The 19,426-nt window shown below is 39.9% G+C and overlaps 1 protein-coding gene across 1 annotated transcript in view; it reads left to right on the top strand.

Moving 5' to 3' along the window:
- The first annotated feature begins 690 nt into the window (after nt 1-690).
- COMMD1 (copper metabolism domain containing 1) overlaps nt 691-19,426 on the top strand; it is a 183,304-nt gene continuing 164,568 nt past the window's right edge. Inside the window, exon 1 of the mRNA XM_043917692.1 lies at nt 691-904. Coding sequence (XP_043773627.1) covers nt 728-904 — 177 coding nt within the window. The 5' untranslated portion in view covers nt 691-727. The remainder of the gene's footprint in view (nt 905-19,426) is intronic.

Here is a 19,426-nt window from a genome sequence, read left to right as displayed (position 1 = left end):
CAAGACCATGTATGTAAAAAGGCAGTTAACAACCCAAGCAGACATATTATCAAGGTAGGGTCAAATTTTCGGGGACAAAATATACACAGGTAAGGATTAGGCAGAGATCAGATTTGAGTGATAGATCCTATTCAGTTAAAGGACCGGCAAAGCCTGGAGGGCGAAACAGCCATCCAAAACTTAAACCGCCACCCGCATAGCATGCTACTCATCTAAAGCAATCTTCACCGAGTAATTTCCTCTTTGAGTAGGCCCTGGGGTTGAAGAGGGAAATCAGCAGAAGCAAAATGAGGGGTCTGCAACCTAGTGAATTGATAGCTCCGCACTGGCAAACCCGTAAGGGTTGTGTTTTGCAGAGCTTGTTATTGTTCAGTCGCTCCGACCTGTCCGACTCTCTGCGATCCCATGGACTGCAGCACGCCAGGCTTCTCTGTCCATCACTATCTCCCTGAGTTTGTTCAAACTCATGTCCATTGAGTCAGTGATGCCATCCAGCCGTCTCAGCCTCTATCGCCCCTTCTCTTGCCCTCAAGTTTTCCCAGCATTAGGGTCTTTTACAGTGAGCCAGCTCTTCGCATCAGGTGCAGAGCTGGGAGCTGCCAACAGCGACTTCTGCTGGCACTCCGCCGCCACTTTCCTCTCGCGCGTTTGTCCAGCAGTTTAGGCCCATCTCGGCTGCCGTAGCTCTGTCGCGCTCAGCTGTTGGGGACCGTGGTCTCTGCTAACCATGGCGGCTGAGCTTGAGGGTTCCAAGTCCCTGAGTGGGCTGTTGAGCGGGCTGGCTCAGGACACTTTCTACGGGCACCCGGGCATCACGGAGGAGCTGCTGCGGAGCCAGCTGTATCCGGAAGTGTCACCTGAGGAGTTTCGCCCCTTTTTGGCGAAGATGAAGGGGATTCTTAAGGTACCGCTTCTCCCTGCAGCCTGCGCTGCGGAGCCGAGTCTCTTCCCCGCCGCCCTCCGACTGGTCCCCTCCAAAGCTGAAAGGCTTCCCTCCTCAGACCTCCACTCCAGGGGCTCCTTGTTATGCTCCATCAGGTCCCCGGCGCTCTCTCAGTCGCCTCTTCGCACTTAGGGCAGTGCTGACCGACACCCACCGAAGACTCGGGTTCTGTCTCCAGGCTCTTCTCTGTTGTGTAGGTCACGATTTCGAGTTGCCTCTGCAGATCTCTGCGCTCCATACTTTTTAATATTAAGAGCGATCAAGCCAGCAGTTTTCCTGGGCCGTTGAAGTGTTCAAGAGTGTTAGTGGTCAAGTGTTTGCCGGGATAAGGGGTGGATTAGCCCGGGGGAACCCCGGTCAAGCAGTCTACTGTACGGTTAAGAGAGCATGTTCATCAGCTTGAAGTCAAAGCATAGCTCAGCCTTTCCCAGTAGAATTGCAATGAGAGCCAAACATAACAACTTTACAATGTCTAGTAGCTGCATTAAAAAAAAGTAAAAAGAAAAACGTGAAACTAATTTTAATATTTAACCCAATTTATCCAAAGTATTTTTTCCCATGTAATCAATTTACAAAATATTAATGAAATGTTTTATATTAGCTTTTTTATTAAGTCTTTGAAATCTGGTGTATATTTTGCATTTAAAGCACATGTCAATTGGACTAGTCACTACTGCAAGTGTTCAACAGTCATATGTGGCTAATGGCTACCTTATTGGACCGTACTGGATTAGACTAAGAACTAGCAATAGGATGGAATCTAGTAATGAAGTGTACTTAAGAGATAATTTGTAGAAATTTATTTTTTTGGGCTTTCTATGTGTTGGGAATTCTTTTAGACATTTTCTGTTTTGTTTAATTTGTTTCTTGCAAAAAGTACACCCCCATTTTAAAGATGGGGAAACAGCATCTGGGAGTCTAAGCATTTAGCCTAATGGTTACACTGATTAAAATTAGTGTTGAAATTTCATTTGTTATCCTTTTGCACTTGCTGTGTTTCACAACTGCTTATGAAACCTTAAAGGGCAGTTTTGTTTCTTTTTTTAAAAACTGCTTTTGCTTATAGGATTTGAATCTGGAAAATGAAAACCAAAGCAATTATTGAACAGAAAGTAAATGGATTGTCTTATTGAAATGTAAGGAGCAATATCTTTTATGTGATTCTAGACATTTTAAGTAATTTTAGTTATGAGTCGCTAGTGAATGTCTTCTGTTTCTATCAGATGTTACTCTTAAAGTGATAAAAAAAGATTTCTTAGAGAATTTGACATCTTACCTGAATTTCTGAACTGTTTTCTAGGCTTATAAAGGAATGAGAATAAGGGACTGAAGGCCGAAAAGTAAGAACAGCACAGTGTTTTACAATCTTGAAATATTGGGGGATATTTTGAATCTTCTGTATTGAAGTGTATTGAGAAAGAAGATTATGGAAACTCTCCTTTATTTTCTTTAAAATACATTGCCATGTAATATCTAGGTCTTGCTCTCACTATTTTCAGTCCTCTGCCTGAGGCTGGATTGAGGAGCAGAACTCTTGGTATTGGGAGTAGAACTGAAGATTTGCCTGCGCTTCACAGCACAGCCTCTGCACAGCTGATTGGTTTGAGGTAGGAAGGGAAAACGCCTTTGATTGGTTGATTTAGGGCGGAGACAGTGGTCTCCAGATAACATCAAGTTCCAGTCTTCATTTACCTTGTAAGCACCACTGAGGGATAAACATCTCTAATTCTTATGAAAACATAAAAAGTAAATATGAATTTTAAACAAAAAGGCTTCAAGCAGAGATGGAATGTCCATCTGCAATAGAAGAGAACATACACAAATAAACATGGATTATTTTAATATAAAGCCTTGTATAAAAAATACAAGGATGCATTTGTATGTATTTGGAAATAGAGGTCTGAGTAGACTACTATGGACAGAAAAGAGATATTAACTCTTTATGGCAAATTTCTTGGAGATGCCATTTTTGTTGCTCTTGAAGAAAGTATAGAGTATTTTAGATTACAATGAAGGGCAGCCACATAGGGCATTTAGGCTAAGAAAATAGCAGAGGTGGAGCAGGAAATTGTAGAGCAGGTTCAAGAAATGGTGAACAGTCTAATTTGACCAGTGCATGGCCATACCCAGTTTGGAGTATTGGTTGAGGAGGCAAGAAAAAAGTGAAACTACTCTTTATTTCTTTATTCCTACTAACCTTTATTCCTGCTTTTTAGCAGGTTATACTTTTTTCCCCTTCAATTAAAAAAATTTTGGTAAAACACAAAACATAAAATTTATCATTTTAACCATTTCAAAGTGTACAGTTCTTTGGTATTAAATATACTGATAATGTTGTACATCCATCACAACCATCTGTATCTATAACTCTTCACCTTGTAGAACTGAAACTCTTACCCGTTAAACAATAAGTCCATATAAATCACATCTCACTCTCTGACCAGCGCCCTCCATTTTACTTTATGTCCTTATGATTTTGACTACTCTAAGTGTCACATATAAGTGGAATCATATATAGTATTTTGACTTTTTTTGTGACTGGATTATTTCATTCCAGCATGGTATCTTTAAGGTTCATCCATGTTATGGTGTATGTCAGAAATTCCTTCCTTTCAAAGACTAAATAATAGTCCATTGTATGCATCAGTATGCACCACATTTTGCTTATCCATTCATCTCTCAGTGAACAGTTAGGTTGCTTCCTTGCTTTAGCTGTTGTTAATAGTGCTGCTATGAGTATGGGTGTACAAATACCTCTTTGAGACCCTGCTTTCTGGGTATATACCCAGAAGTGGAATTGCTGGATCATATGGTAATTCTATTTTTAATTTTTTGAGAAACTGCCATCCTGTTTTCAACAGCAGCTGTGTCATTTTACATTCCCACCAACAGTGTACAAGAATTCCAATTTTTTCACATCCTTATCAGCACTTGTTATTTTCTGTGTGTGTCTGTGTGTATTTTTTGACGGTAGCTATACTAATGACTATGAAGTGGGCAGGGTATACGTTTTTACATAATGATGACTGCAGAGGTCAAAACAGTTTTTTCTTCTGTCTATGGAATCTCAACAATCTTGAATTCAACATGCAGGCTAGAAGAAAAGCAGTGAGGAAGAATACTAAAGAAAAAACTAGGAATCTAAACAGGGAAAAAAAACCAAGGATAAAAATGGAGTAGTACCATACCTTTCAGTGATCTATAGAGCATCAAGTTCTATAAAGAGAGTGAAAATGAAGAGGGATAGCAGAGGTAGGAGGAAAGGAAGGAAGGGATGTGTAACTCCCAGCAGGAAATAGGCAGTGGGTATATGTTAATAGTCTCCTTGTTGCCAGCTGCCTGCCTTCATTTATTCATAGGCTATGTTTCAAGTTCAGCTGCTTCCTGAGCTGTAGCCTTTCCCTCTAAACTTCACATTCTGTGCCCAGGTGTAGTGTACTGATTGCTCACATTTGTGCGGGTCCCTGTTTTCCACTTGAACTGGAGCTTTTCTACCCTACTTGGCTGGGACCTTAACCCTCTGTAGCTTTGCCTGTTGATAATAGAAGGGCAAACCCTTCATCAATGTGTAGATACATGAAGCTGACTATTCACTTGCTTTAGTTTTATTTTTTGGTATCTCCTGAGAAGCAGTGAAATCAGTGAATTGAGTTTGGTATATTCAGTTAGGGAAATGACATCCTATATATATACTCTGCCATTTTTATCTAATTTTTTTTTTTTTGCTCATATTTATAATTTAAACTTCTCATAGATATGTATTTGCTTAATCTCGGTTTCTTGCTTCTGCTGTTAACCTCTCAGGGATGCTCCTCAAGTCTAGTTTACTAGAATTCTGGAGAAAGATCTCAACTATGAAGCTGGATCACAGTTTGTACACTTATGTTTTGTATTCACTACTGCCCTCTGTTGGTGAAGATATTATTATATTTCCTCACCAAAATTTCATATTAAACAAAAATTTTTAGTGAAAATTCTATTGAATTTTGTTTTGTCTTTTGTTGATATAGGACTTCCCCAGTGGTTTAGCGGTAAAGAATCTGCCTGTGGTGCAGGAGGTGCAGTTGACACAGGTTCAGTCTCTGGGTCAGGAAGATCCCCTGGAGGAGGAAATGGCAACCTATTCTAGTGTTCTTGCCAGGAAAATCCTATGGTTAGAGGAGCTTCTCAGGCTACAGTTGTGGGGTTGCAAAGAGTCAGATGCAACTGAGTGTGTGTGCGTGCGTGTGCGCGTGCGCACACATGCACACACACACACACACACACACATTGTTGATATAATTCTGTGTTCACATTGTCAATCAAAAGTTAATTTTGCCATTTCTCTTTCTTGGTATCATTTTTTTTTTTAAATTGAAGTATAGTTGATTTACAGTGTATTAGTTTCAGGTGTATAGCATAGTGATTCAATATTTTTATAGATTATACTCCATTTAAAGTTATTAGAAAATAATGGCTACAATTTCCTGGGCTGTACAATCTATCCTTATTGCTTATTTATTTTGTACTATCTTCTCTATGGTGTCTCAGATGGTAAAAGCGACTGCCTTCGATGTGGGAGACTTGGGTTTGATCCCTGGGTCAGGAAGATCCCCTGGAGAAGGAAATGGCAACCCACTCCAGTACTCTTGCCTGGAAAATTCCATGGATGGAGGAGCCTGGTGGGCTACAGTTCATGGGGTTGCACAGAGTTGGACATGACTGAGTGACTTCACTCTCACTTTTCATCTTCTCTATAATTTGTATTAAAAATATGTTTAAATCCTATTTAGAAATCTATAAATACATGCAGCAGTTTATGGTTTGGCTTTGCTGTTCCACTTTTGTCTCCTGCAGTCTGCCACCTACCTCCTACAGCACAGCTACCAGTGAACCTTGTTTTCTCCCCAAATTTATTGAGATATGACAAATAAACCAGTGATCTTTTTAAAACATACATCATACCTACTAACTGCTCTGCTTTCAACCGTGTCATATTCATGAGCTTAAAATAAGATCCAGTCCTTTTTGCCGTAGCCTGTAGTTTCCTGTGATCTCACTGTTACCAGTTTCTCTGATCTCATTGTCTTATTCCAGCCCCACTAACCTTGTCTTTAAACCTGTTAGGTGCTCTCTGAATCTGTTTAGGACCTTTGCAGGTAATTGTCCGTATGCCTGCAGTGCTTTTCCCCCAGATATTCATTTGGATTGTTTATTTACTTCATTCATTCTCTAGTTAAAAGTGATTTCCTGTGAGGTCTTCCCTGATCCATGCAAAGAGCCTCACCCTACTTCCCCTACTCTTTTTGCCCTGCTTTACTTAATTCTCATATTTCTTACTAACTGAAATTATATATTCCCTATTGGAATGTAAGCTTTAAGAGGGCAGGACTTTATTGTTACTTTTTCCCTTTTTTTAAATCACTAACACCTAAAACTGTTTTTGGCACATGGTATGCATTTAGTAAAAATCTGTAGAATATGTGAATGAATGGATAGTGCTTAAATGTGGAAATTGCCATTAAAATAGTAATGACAGAGAGAAAACCTATGTTACTTCTGTATGGGAAGAGCTGGAAGGAATCATACTGTGGAAGGTTATAATCAGAGGTCAGCAAACTATGACCCATGAGACAAATCTGACCTGCAGCCCATTTTTATAAATAAATTTTTACTGGAACATGGCCATGTGCTCATTCATTTACATCTTGTTTGTAACAGCTTTCACCACTGTAATAGTAGAGTTGAGTGGTTGTAGCAGAGATCTTGTGGGCTTGAAAGCCTAAGATATTTACTACCTGAATCTTTACAGAAAAAGTTTGGTGATTCCTTTCTCAGAATTTGTACCTAAATTCATGTTTAATACTTGGAAACAATATTGTATATAAATTATACGTTGGTTGCTGCTGCTGATTTAGTTGCTAAATTATGTCCGACTCTCTGCGACCCTATGAACTGTAGCCCACCAGGCTCTTCTGTCCATGGATTTCCCAGGCAAGAATACTGGAGTGGGTTGTCATTTCCTTCTCCAGAGGATATTCCTGATTCAGGGATCAAATCTCTGTCTCCTGCTTGGCAGGTGGATTCTTATACCACTAAGCCACCAGGAAAGCCCTATTTGTTGGTTACTTGATAGAAATCTAAAATAGAAATATTTAAGAAATAGGGATTATTTGGTCTTATGCACTCTTGAGGAATTTCACTAATCTCTTCTTTAGGTCATGAAGTTTGTGGTAAATGAGAAATAAGCTTTAATAATTTTGTAGTACTGCATGTGTTCTTGGTAAGACATAATTTGAATTTGGGTTTTTTATATTAAGAGGATGTAAAATTTATGTTTTATTAATATAAAATGTAAAAATTAATGTTGCAAGCTTAAGAGTCAAGTTTTACCATCAATATATGAAAACTGATTACATTTATATAAGAAAATAACATCAGTAACATATTAAGATTTAAAGTAGTAAAAGATTAAGAAATATTTTTATCCATAAAACCCTGCTTTTGTCTCTACTCTTGAAGCTGTGAAAATTTGTAATTTTTTGAGAACTAGGTTGACTGGAAAGGAAAGACCTGTGGTAATACAGTTTTCGTGTGTCTTATAATAGAGATAGGTCTTCTTTTTTTTTTTTAATTTATTTATTTTAATTGGAGGCTAATTACTTTACAGTATTGTAGTGGTTTTGCCATACATTGACATGGATCCGCCATGGGTGTGCATGTGTTTCCCATCCTGAACCTCCCTCCCTCCTCTCTCCCCATCCCATCCCTCTGGGTCATCCCAGTGCACCAGCCCTGAGCACCCTGTCTCATGCATCGAACCTGGACTGGCGATCCATTTCACTATGATAATATACATGTTTCAGTGCCATTCTCCCAAATCATCCCACCCTCACCCTCTCCCACAGAGTCCAAAAGACTGTTCTATACATCTGTGTCTCTTGCTGTCTCGCATATAGGGTTATTGTTACCATCTTTCTAAATTACATATATATGTGTTAGTATACTGTATTGGTGTTTATCTTTCTGGCTTACTTCACTCTGTATAATAGGCTCCAGTTTCATCCACCTCATTAGAACTGATTCAAATGAATTCTTTTTAATGGCCAAGTAATAAATTCCATTGTGTATAGGTACCACAGCTTTCTTATCCATTTGTCTGCTGATGGGCATCTAGGTTGCTTCCATGTCCTGGCTATTATATTATATTATATATATTATATTATATTATAGTGATGAACATTGGGGTACATGTGTCTCTTTCAGTTTTGGATTCCTCGGTGTGTATGCCCAGCAGTGGGATTGCTGGGTCATATGGCAGTTCTATTTCCAGTTTTTTAAGGAATCTCCACACTGTTCTCCATAGTGGCTGTGCTAGTTTGCATTCCCACCAACAGTGTAGGAGGGTTCCCTTTTCTCCACACCCTCTCCAGCATTTATTGCTTGTAGACTTTTGGATAGCAGCCATTCTGACTGGCATGAAATGGTACTTTATTGTGATTTTGATTTGCATTTCTCTAATAATGAGTGATGTTGACCATCTTTTCATGTGTTTGTTAGCCATCTGTATGTCTTCTTTGGAGAAATGTCTTGTTTAGTTCTTTGGCCCACTTTTTGATTGGGTCATTTATTTTTCTGGAATTGAGCTGCAGGAGTTCCTTGTATATTTTTGAGATTAATCCTTTGTCAGTTGCTTCATTTGCTATTATTTTCTCCCATTCTGAAGGCTGTCTTTTCACCTTGCTTATAGTTTCCTTCATTGTGCAAAAGCTTTTAAGTTTACTTAGGTCCCATTTGTTTATTTTTGCTTTTATTTCCAATATTCTGGGAGGTGGGTCATAGAGGATCCTGCTGTGATTTATGTCGGAGAGTGTTTTGCCTATGTTTTCCTCTTGGAGTTTTATAGTTTCTGATCTTCCGTTTAGATCTTTAATCCATTTGGAGTTTATTTTTGTGTATGGTGTTAGAAAGTGTTCTAGTTTCATTCTTTTACAAGTGGTTGACCAGTTTTCCCAGCACCACTTGTTAAAGAGATTGTCTTTTCTCCATTGTATATTCTTGCCTCCTTGGTTGAAGATAAGGTGTCCATAGGTGCGTGGATTTATCTCTGAGCTTTCTATTTTGTTCCATTGATCTATATTTCTGTCTTTGTGCCAGTACCATACTGTCTTGAGGACTGTGGCTTTGTAGTAGAGCCTAAAGACAGGCAGGTTGATTCCTCCAGTTCCATTCTTCTTTCTCAAGATTGCTTTGGCTATTCGAGGTTTTTTGTATTTCCAAACAAATTGTGAAATTATTTGTTCTAGTTCTCTGAAAAATACCGTTGGTAGCTTGATAGGGCTTGCATTGAATCTATAGATTGCTTTGGGTAGTATACTCATTTTCACAATATTGATTCTTCTAATCCATGAACATGGTATATTTCTCCATCTGTTTGTGTCCTCTTTGATTTCTTTCATCAGTGTTTTATAGTTTTCTCTATATAGGTCTTTTTTTTTCTTTAGATAGATATATTCCTAAGTATTTTATTCTTTTCATTGCAATGGTGAATGGTATTGTTTCCTTAATTTCTCTTTCTGTTTTCTCAGTGTATAGGAATGCAAGGGATTTCTGTGTGTTAATTTTATATCCTTCAACTTTACTATATTCATTGATTAGCTCTAGTAGTTTTCTGATAGAGTCTTTAGGGTTTTCTATGTAGAGGATCATGTCCTCTGCAAACATTGAGAGTTTTACTTCTTCTTTCCACTCTGGATTCCTTTTATTTCTTTTTCTGCTCTGATTGCTGTGGCCAAAACTTCCAAAATTATGTTGAATAGTAGTGGTGAGAGTGGGCACCCTTGTCTTGTTCCTGACTTTAGGGGAAATGCTTTCAATTTTTCACCATTGAAGATAATGTTTGCTGTGGGTTTGTCATATATAGCTTTATTATGTTGAGGTATGTTGCTTCTATTCCTGCTTTCTGGAGGGTTTTTATCATAAATGGATGTTGAATTTTGTCAAAGGCTTTCTCTGCATCTATTGAGATAATCATATGTTTTTTTATCTTTCAGTTTGTTAATGTGGTGTATTACATTGATTGATTTGTGGATATTGAAGAACCCTTGCATCCCTGGGATAAAGCCCACTTGGTTGTGATGTATGATCTTTTTAATATGTTGTTGGATTCTGTTTGCTAGAATTTTGTTAAGGATTTTTGCATGCATGTTCATTAGTGATATTGGCCTGCAGTTTTCTTTTTTTGTGGCATCTTTGTCAGGTTTGGTGTTCAGGTGATGGTGGCCTCATAGAATGAGTTTGGAAGTTTACCTTCTTCTGCAATTTTCTGGAATAGTTTGAGTAGGATAGGTGTTAGCTCTTCTCTAAATTTTTGGTAGAATTCAGCTGTGAAGCCATCTGGTCCTGGGCTTTTGTTTGCTGGAAGATTTCTGATTACAGTTTCAATTTCCGTGCTTGTGATGGGTCTGTTAAGATTTTCTATTTCTTCCTGGTTCAGTTTTGGATTGTACTTTTCTAAGAATTTGTCCATTTCTTCCAAATTGTCCATTTTATTGGCATATAGTTGCTGATAGTAGTCTCATGATCCTCTGTATTTCTGTGTTGTCCGTTGTGATTTCTCCATTTTCATTTCTAATTTTGTTGATTTGATTTTTCCTCCCTTTGTTTCTTGTTGAGTCTGGCTAATGGTTTGTCAATTTTATTTATCTTCTCAAAGAACCAGCTTTTGACTGTTGATTTTTGCTATGGTCTCTTTTGTTTCTTTTGCATTTCTTTCTGTCCTAATTTTTAAGATTTCTTTCTTTCTACTAACCCTGGGGTCCTTCATTTCTTCCTTTTCTAGTTGCTTTAGGTTGTAGAGTTAGGTTATTTATTGGACTTTTTTTTTTTTTTCTTGAGGTAAGCTTGTATTGCTATGAACCTTCCCCTTAGCACTGCTTTTACAGTGTCCCATAGGTTTTGGGTTGTTGTGTTTTCATTTTCATTAATTTCTATGCATATTTTGATTTCTTTTTTTATATCTTCTGTGATTTGTTGGTTTTTCAGCAGCGTGTTGTTCAGCCTCTCTATGTTGGAATTTTTAATAGTTTTTCTCCTGTAATTGACGTATAATCTTACTGCATTGTGGTCAGAAAAGATGCTTGGAATGATTTCAATTTTTTTGAATTTACCAAGGCTAGATTTTTGGCCCAGGATGTGATCTATCCTGGAGAAGGTTCCATGTGCACTTGAGAAAAAAGGTGAAAGTCATTGTTTTGGGGTGAAATGTCCTATAGATATCAATTAGGTCTAACTGGTCTATTGTATCATTTAAAGTTTGTGTTTCCTTGTTAATTTTCTGTCTAGTTGATCTATCCATGGGTGTGAGTGGGGTATCAAAGTCTCCCACTATTACTGTGTTATTGTTAATTTCCGCTTTCATACTCGTTAGCATTTGCCTTACATATTGCGGTGCTCCTGTGTTGGGTGCATATATATTTATAATTGTTACATCTTCTTGGATTGACCCTTTGATCATTATGTAGTGTCCTTCTTTGTCTCTTCACAGCCTTTATTTTACAGTCTATTTTATCTGATATGAGTATTGCTACTCCTGCTTTCTTTTGGTCTCTATTTGCGTGGAATATCTTTTCCAGCCCTTCACTTTGAGTCTGTATGTGTCCTTTGTTTTGAGGTGGGTCTCTTGTAGACAACATATGTAAGGGTCTTGTTTTTGTATCCATTCAGCCAGTCTTTGTCTTTTGGTTAGAGCATTCAACCCATTTACATTTAAGGTAATTACTGACAAGTATGATCCCATTGCCATTTACTTTGTTGTTTTGGGTTTGAGTTTATGCTTTCTGTGTTTCCTGTCTAAAGAAGATCCTTTAGCATTTGTTGGAGAGCTGGTTTGGTGGTGCTGAATTCTCTCAGCTTTTGCTTATCTGTAAAGCTTTTGATTTCTCCATGAGATCCTTGCTGGATACAGTAATCTGGGCTGTAGGTTTTTCTCTTTCATCACTTTAAGTATGTCCTGCCATTCCCTTCTGGCCTGAAGAGTTTCTATTGAAAGATCAGCTGTTATCCTTATGGTAATCCCCTTCTGTGTCATTTGTTCTAATCTTGCTGCTTTTAATATTTGTTCTTTGTGTTTGATCTTTGTTAATTTGATTAATATGTGTCTTGGGATGTTTCGCCTTGGGTTTATCCTGTTTGGGACTCTCTGGGTTTCTTGGACTTGGGTGACTATTTCCTTCCCCATTTTAGGGAAGTTTTCAACTATTATCTCCTCAAGTATTTTCTCATGGCCTTTTTGTCTTCTGGGACTCCTATGATTTGGATGTTGGGGCATTTAACATTGTCCCAGAGGTCCCTGAGGTTGTCCTCATTTCTTTTGATTCTTTTTTCTTTTTTCCTCTCTGCTTTGTTTATTTCCGCCATTCTAGCTTCTACTCACTTATCCTATCTTCTGCCTCCGTTATTCTACTGTTGGTTCCCTCCAGTGTTTTTGATCTCATTTATTGCATTATTCATTATATATTGACTCTTTTTATTTCTTCTAGGTCCTTGTTAAACATTTCTTGCATCTTCTCAATCTTTGTCTCCAGGCTATTTAACTGTAACTCTATTTTGTTTTCAAGATTTTGGATCATTTTCATATCATTATTTGGAATTCTTTATCAGGTAAGTCCCCTATCTCTTCCTCTTTTGTTTGGCTTGGTGGGCATTTATCCTGTTCCTTTATCTGCTGAGTATTTCTGTCCCTTTCTGTCTTGTTTATGTTGCTGTGTTTGGGGTAGCCTTTCCATATTCTGGCAGTTTGTGGTTCTTCTTTATTGTGGGGTTTCTCACTGTGGGTGGGGTTGGACGGGCAGCTTGTCAAGGTTTCCTGGTTAGGGAAGTTTGTGTCGGTGTTCTGATGGGTGGAGCTGGATTTCTTCCTTCTGGAGTGCAATGAAGTGTCCAGTAGTGAGTTTTGAGATGTCAGTGGGTTTGGTGTGAGTTTGGGCAGCCTGTATATTGACACTCAGGTCTATGTTCCTGTGTTGCTGCAGAATTTGCGTGGTATGTCTTGCTCTGTAGTGCTTGGTTTCAGTGTAGGTATGGAGGCTTTTGATGAGCTCTTATCAATTAATGTTCCCTGGAGTCAGGAGTTCTCTGGTGTTCTCAGGTTTTGGACTTAAGCCTCCTGCCTCTGGTTTTCAGTCTCATTCTTACAGTAGCTTCAAGACTTCTCCATCTATATAGCACTGATGATAAAACATCTAGGTTAATGATGAAAAGTTTCTCCACAGTGGGGGACACCTGGAGAGGTACGCAGAGTTACATGGAGAAGAGAAAAGGAGGAGGGAGATAGAAGTGACCAGGAGGAGAAGAGGGGGAATCAAGAGGGGAGAAAGCAAGCTAGCCAGTAATCACTTCCCTATATGCTCTCCACAGTCAGGACCCCTCAGAGATGTTCATGGAGTTACACAGAGAAGAGAAGAAGGAGGAAGGAGACAGAGATGGCCAGGAGGATAAAAGGGGGAATCAAAAGGAGAGAGACAGACCCAGCCAGTAATCAGTTCCCTAAGTGTTCTCCACGGCCCAGAACACACAAAGAGATTCACAGAGTTGGGTAGAGATGAGAAGGGGGAGGGAGGAGATAGAGGTGACCTAGGGGAAAAAAAGGAGAGTCAAAATGGGGCGAGGGCAATCACGCCAGTAATCACACTCCTAAGTAAAAATGGGTACTGAAGATTGGGTTCTTAAAGGTACAAAATTGATAACAAATACCAAAAAGCAAAGATTAAAATTTAGACTTGGAGGTTAGATTCTCAAAAATACAATATTAAAATAAAAACAAAACAAAGTCACAAAAATTATAAAATATGTATATGAAGTTTGCTTTAAAAATAGGGTCTTTTTTTTTTTGCAAGGTAATAGGTTATAAAAATGAAAATTAAAGGAGTAATAGAGGACTTAACAATAAAATTTTTTTTTTATTTGAAAAATGATAATAGTAAAAATATATCTAAGACTTTCTCTGGTGTTGTTGCGGACAGTGTGGGGTCAGTTCATTTTCAGATAGTTCCTTGATCCGGCTTATGCTTCTCAAGATCTGTAGGCCCCTTCCTATGCAGTCGGTGCTAGCTTCAGGGTTTTAATCTATTGCACCTGTCACTTCCAAAGCGGTTCCCTCTGTGTATTTTAGCTTCTTCTGTTTGCTGGTGTCTTCAGTGTCTAATTTCCGCCCTGACACAAGGGGGCGGTAGTGGTCACTTTTTTAGGCTCACTTGCTCAGTCGTGCTGCGGGGAGGGAGGAGCACTGCAGACAAACGTTACTGGCGTGTGTGGGGAGCGCTGGCAGTGTCTCAGCCGCACTGGGTTTGCCCCCGCTCACGGCTTTCCCTGTCTACACTGCTCGGGCTCCAGGTTGCTCTGCCGGGAACTGTCTGAGGCGGTCCCTGGGTTGCGTGCACTTCCCAGGCCTGAGCCGCTCAGCTTCAGGTTCTCGGGTACTCCACAAAGGCGCAGACTCGGTTGGGCCTGCGTTTTGTGCCCTTCCCAGGTCCGAGCAGCTCAGGTGACCAGGTGCTTGGTGAGCGCGGTCACCCCCAGTTGGGGGGTGCGTCTTATCGCCTTCCCATCCCAGCCCCTCGGTTTTCTGGGTGTACAACGGGCGTGCCTTCTCAGGTGTGCCGTGTGTCTCTTCTGGGGAGCTGATCTCTGGCTGCGACCCTACTGGCGGATGTCGACCGTCCAGAATCCCAAGAAGTCTTGGTTAGCTATGAAGCCTACTTGCAGTTTGGTAGAGGATGCCTTTCTGGGGCCCCGATTGCCCTCTTCCGGCTCTGGCTGCCCTCACCTGCCTGTCTCCGGCGGGGGATGGGCCAGTCCGCAGCAGGCTAGCTCTTTTCAGTCATTTGTTCTGTGAGTGGGCCTGGCTCTGTCAGGTTAGGGCTTTTCGCTGGATACCTATCCCACAGTCTGGGTTGCTATCTGAAGTTAGTTCCCTCAGATTGCCCTCGGGGCATTCAGGCCAGTCCTTACCCTAAGCGATGCAGCCCACGCCTCCCTGTCCAGTCCCCGCTTGGTAGTGGTGGATGCGAGCGTCTGGGCTGCTTCTCTGCTGGGAGTTGCCGTTAGGCACGTAATCTCTGGGTTTTAATTATTTACTTATTTTTCCTCCCGGTTAGGTTGCCCTCTGAGATTCCAAGACTTGCCACAGACCCCCCGGTGAGACTGTTTCCTGGTGTTTGGAATCCTCTCTCTTTTTTGACTCCCTTCCCCAGACGGATCTCTGTCCCTACCTCTTTTGTCTCTCTTTTTATCTTTTATATTTTGTCCTACCTCTTTCGAAGACAATGGGCTGCCTTTCTGGGTGCCTGATGTCCTCTTCCAGCATTCAGAAGTTGTTTTGTGGAATTTGCTCAGCGTTCAAATGTTCTTTCGATGAATTTGTGGGGGAGAAAGTGGTCTCCCCATCCTATTCCTGCGCCATCTTAGGACCGCCCCCAGATAGGTCTTCTGAAGGATGCTGCATTTATTTAATTTTCAGCTTTGCAAACAATTAGCTACCTATATGTCTTTCCTTAATACTTTTTATTGCAAATGTTATTTAACTTTACAGAAAATATAGAACTCAGATGTCTAAAAACATACAAGTATCATCCGTTGACATCATTTCAGTTCAGTTCAGTTGCTCAGTCATGTCCAACTCTTTGCAACCCCATGAACCTCAGCTCGCCAGGCCCCCCTGTCCATCACCAACTCCTGGAGTTTACCCAAATTCATGTCCATTGAGTTGGTGATGCCATCCAACCATCTCATCCTCTATCGTCCCCTTCTCCTCCTGCCCTCACTCTTTACCAGCATCAGGGTCTTCTCCAATGAGCCAGCTCTTCCAATCAGATGGCCAAAGTATTGGAGTTTCAGCTTCAGCGTCAGTCCTTCCAATGAACACTCAGAACTGATCTTTAGGATGGACTGGTTGGATCTCCTTGCTGTCCAAGGGACTCTCAAGAGTCTTCTCCAACACCACAGTTCAAAAGCATCAGTTCTTCGGCACTCAGCTTTCTTTATAGTTCATCTCTCACATCCATACATGACTACTGGAAAAACCGAAGCCTTGACTAGATGGATCTTTGTTGGAAAAGTAATGTCTCTGCTTTTTATTTTTTGATTTTACTTATTTTATTTTTTTTCCATTTATTTTTATTAGTTGGAGGCTAATTACTTTACAGTATTGTAGTGGTTTTTGTCATACATTGACATGAATCAGCCATGGATTTACATGTATTCCCCATCCCGATCCCCCCTCCCACCTCCCTCTCCACCCGATTCCTCTGGGTCTTCCCAGTGCACCAGGCCCCAGCACTTATCCCATGCATCCAGCCTGGGCTGGTGATCTGTTTCACCCTAGACAATATACATGTTTCAATGCTGTTCTCTTGAAACATCCCACCCTCGCCTTCTCCCACAGAGTCCAAAATTCTGTTCTGTACATCTGTGTCTCTTTTTCTGTTTTGCATATGGGTTATGGTTACCATCTTTCTAAATTCTGTATATATGCATTAGTATACTGTATTGGTCTTTATCTTTCTGGCTTACTTCACTGTGTATAATCGGCTCCGGTTTCATCCATCTCATTAGAACTGATTCAAATGAATTCTTTTTAATGGCTGAGTAATATTCCATGGTGTATATGTACCACAGCTTCCTTATCCATTCGTCTGCTGATGGGCATCTAGGTTGCTTCCATGTCCTGGCTATTATAAACAGTGCTGTGATGAACATTGGGGTGCACGTGTCTCTTTCAGATCTGGTTTCCTTGGTGTGTATGCCCAGAAGTGGAATTGCTGGGTCATATGGCAGTTCTAATTCCAGTTTTTTAAGAAATCTCCACACTGTTTTCCCTAGCGGCTGTACTAGTTTGCATTCCCACCAACAGTGTAAGAATGTCTCTGCTTTTTAATATGCTGTCTGCTGCTGCTGCTGCTAAGTCGCTTCAGTCGTGGCTGACCCTGTGCGACCCAATAGATGGCAGCCCACCAGGCTCCGCTGTCCCTGGGATCCTCCAGGCAAGAACACTGGAGTGGGTTGCCATTTCCTTCTCCAATGCATGAAAGTGAAAAGTGAAAGTGAAGTCGCTCAGTCATGTCTCTTAGCGACCCCATGGACTGCAGCCTACCAGGCTCCTCCGTCCATGGGATTTTCCAGGCAAGAGTACTGGAGTGGGTTGCCATTGCCTTCTCCGAATATGCTGTCTAGGTTGGTCTTAACTTTTCTTCCAAGGAGTAAGCGTCTTTAAATTTCATGGCTGCAATCACCATCTGCAGTGATTTTGGAGCCCCCCCAAAATAAAGTCAGCCACTCTTTCCACTGTTTCCTCATCTATTTGCCATGAAGTAATGGGACCGGATGCCATGATCTTAGTTTTCTGAATGTTGAGCTTTAAGCCAACTTTTTCACTCTTCTCTTTCATCTTCATCAAGAGGCTCTTTAGTTCTTCTTCACTTTCTGCCATAAGGGTGGTGTCATCTGCATATCTGAGGTTACTGATACTTCTCCCAGCAATCTTGATTCCAGCTTGTGCTTCTTCCAGCCCAGCATTTCTCATGATGTACTCTGCATATAAGTTAAATAAGCAGGGTGACAATATACAGCCTTGATGTACTCCTTTTCCTCTTTGGAACCAGTCTGTTGTTCCATGTCCAGTTCTAACTGTTGCTTTCTGACCTGCATACAGATTTCTCAAGAGGCAGGACAGGTGGTATTCCTATCTCTCTCAGAATTTTCCACAGTTTGTTGTGATCTACACAGTCAAAAGCTTTGGCATAGTTAATAAAGCAGAAATAGATGTTTTTCTGGAACTCTTGCTTTTTCGATGATCCAGCAGATGTTGGCAATTTGATCTCTGGTTCCTCTGCCTTTTCTAAAACCAGCTTGAACATCTAGAAGTTCACAGTTCACATATTGCTGAAGCCTGGCTTAGAGAATTTTGAGCATTACTTTACTAGCGTGTGAGATGAGTGCAATTGTGTGGTAGTTTGAGCATTCTTTGGCATTGCCTTTCTTAGGGATTGGAATGAAAACTGACCTTTTCCAGTCCTGTGGCCACCACTGCTGAGTTTTCCAAATTTGCTGGCATATTGAGTGCAGCACTTTCACAGCGTCATCTTTTAGGATTTGAAATAGGTCAACTGGAATTCCATCACCTCCACTAGCTTTGTTTGTAGGATTATGAAATAATTATAGTAAACCAAGGGAAATTTAGCAATGCATGTTTGTAAGCTTTTTTTTTTTTTTTTTTGGCATTCCTTTGTTTTTGGAGATAAAGAATGGATGTTTCATTCCTCTAGGTATAGTGAGGGCACCTCTCACATGAGAATCTTATGACCTGTTTTAGAGGAGAACGATTGGTGGGGAGGTCAGGGTGACCTTCCTGCTCTTTATTTCTCAGATTCCTTCATTTTATCATGGTCAATATGCCAGGATGCCATAATTTGGGGTGGCATGTCCCCATCACCACCAGCCTCTCTCTCTTTTTTTAAAATACAAGGCTGGGAGCATACACTACATAATTTTCTGCATTTGACTTTTAAAAAATTTGTCTGTGTTTTTTAAATACTATTCTTGAGTATTAGGAATTTAGTGCATTTGTACTCAGCACTGGAGAGAGTTTTTTGCAAAGGCTTTTGAAGAGCATTATATAGCTATCTTGTTTTGGGGTATGATGTAAATTGAAGAGATTAAATTCCTATAAAGGGATACCCTGTTAAATCTTTTTAATATTCCCGTAGTTTAATGTTTTGCATACTGTGGTGTGTGTGTTGACTTTTATTATTAGTATATGTTGCTGTTATTATTTATTTTTAAAAATTTAATCCTAGCCCTCTGTCACTTTAGCTAACTTGTGTTTGTATGGCAGCTTCCTTTATTTATTTTTTATCTTTTTGGCCATGCCATGCAGCTTATGAGATCCTAATTCCCTCACCAGAGATTGAACCTGGACCTTTTCAGCAGTGAGAGCACAGAGTCCCAACCATTGGACTGCCAGGGAATTCCTTGGTATATATTATTTTAAAAGCATAATTTGATTCTAGTTTTGTTGAAAGTATTTATAGTAAAAGCAGAGGCTTAAAAGTGAAATTTGATATCAAGTTTATAAAACAACTCAAGTTCACTGCTCATTAGTGATTTTGTTGTTGTCAAAGAATGGTATTACCAACTTCTCTTTTGAAATTTATCTTGTGGCGTATATGCAGTACTGCATTCTTGTGAAAAAGCCTGTTGTGAAAATCCACCATGCTTTTGAATGTTGAGCTTTGTTGTTTCTGCAGTACAGTTTTTGGATTTATTATATAATGTAGAAAGATTTTGGTATGTAAGATATTTTAAAATCTGTTACTGGCCTCTCTTTGCAAATAAAGAAAAGTACGTAAAGCAGTATCTTTTTGATACTTAACTTACTTTAAGAATGAACTTCACCCATATATGTTTTGAACAACAAATAATAGGTAATAAGAAGTTAAATTAAGTATA

This window comes from Cervus elaphus, chromosome 11, assembly GCF_910594005.1.
Source record: "Cervus elaphus chromosome 11, mCerEla1.1, whole genome shotgun sequence".
NCBI classification, from domain to species: domain Eukaryota; kingdom Metazoa; phylum Chordata; class Mammalia; order Artiodactyla; family Cervidae; genus Cervus; species Cervus elaphus.
Note: the sequence above shows the minus strand (reverse complement) of the source record. Positions and strands in the feature narration are given on the sequence as shown.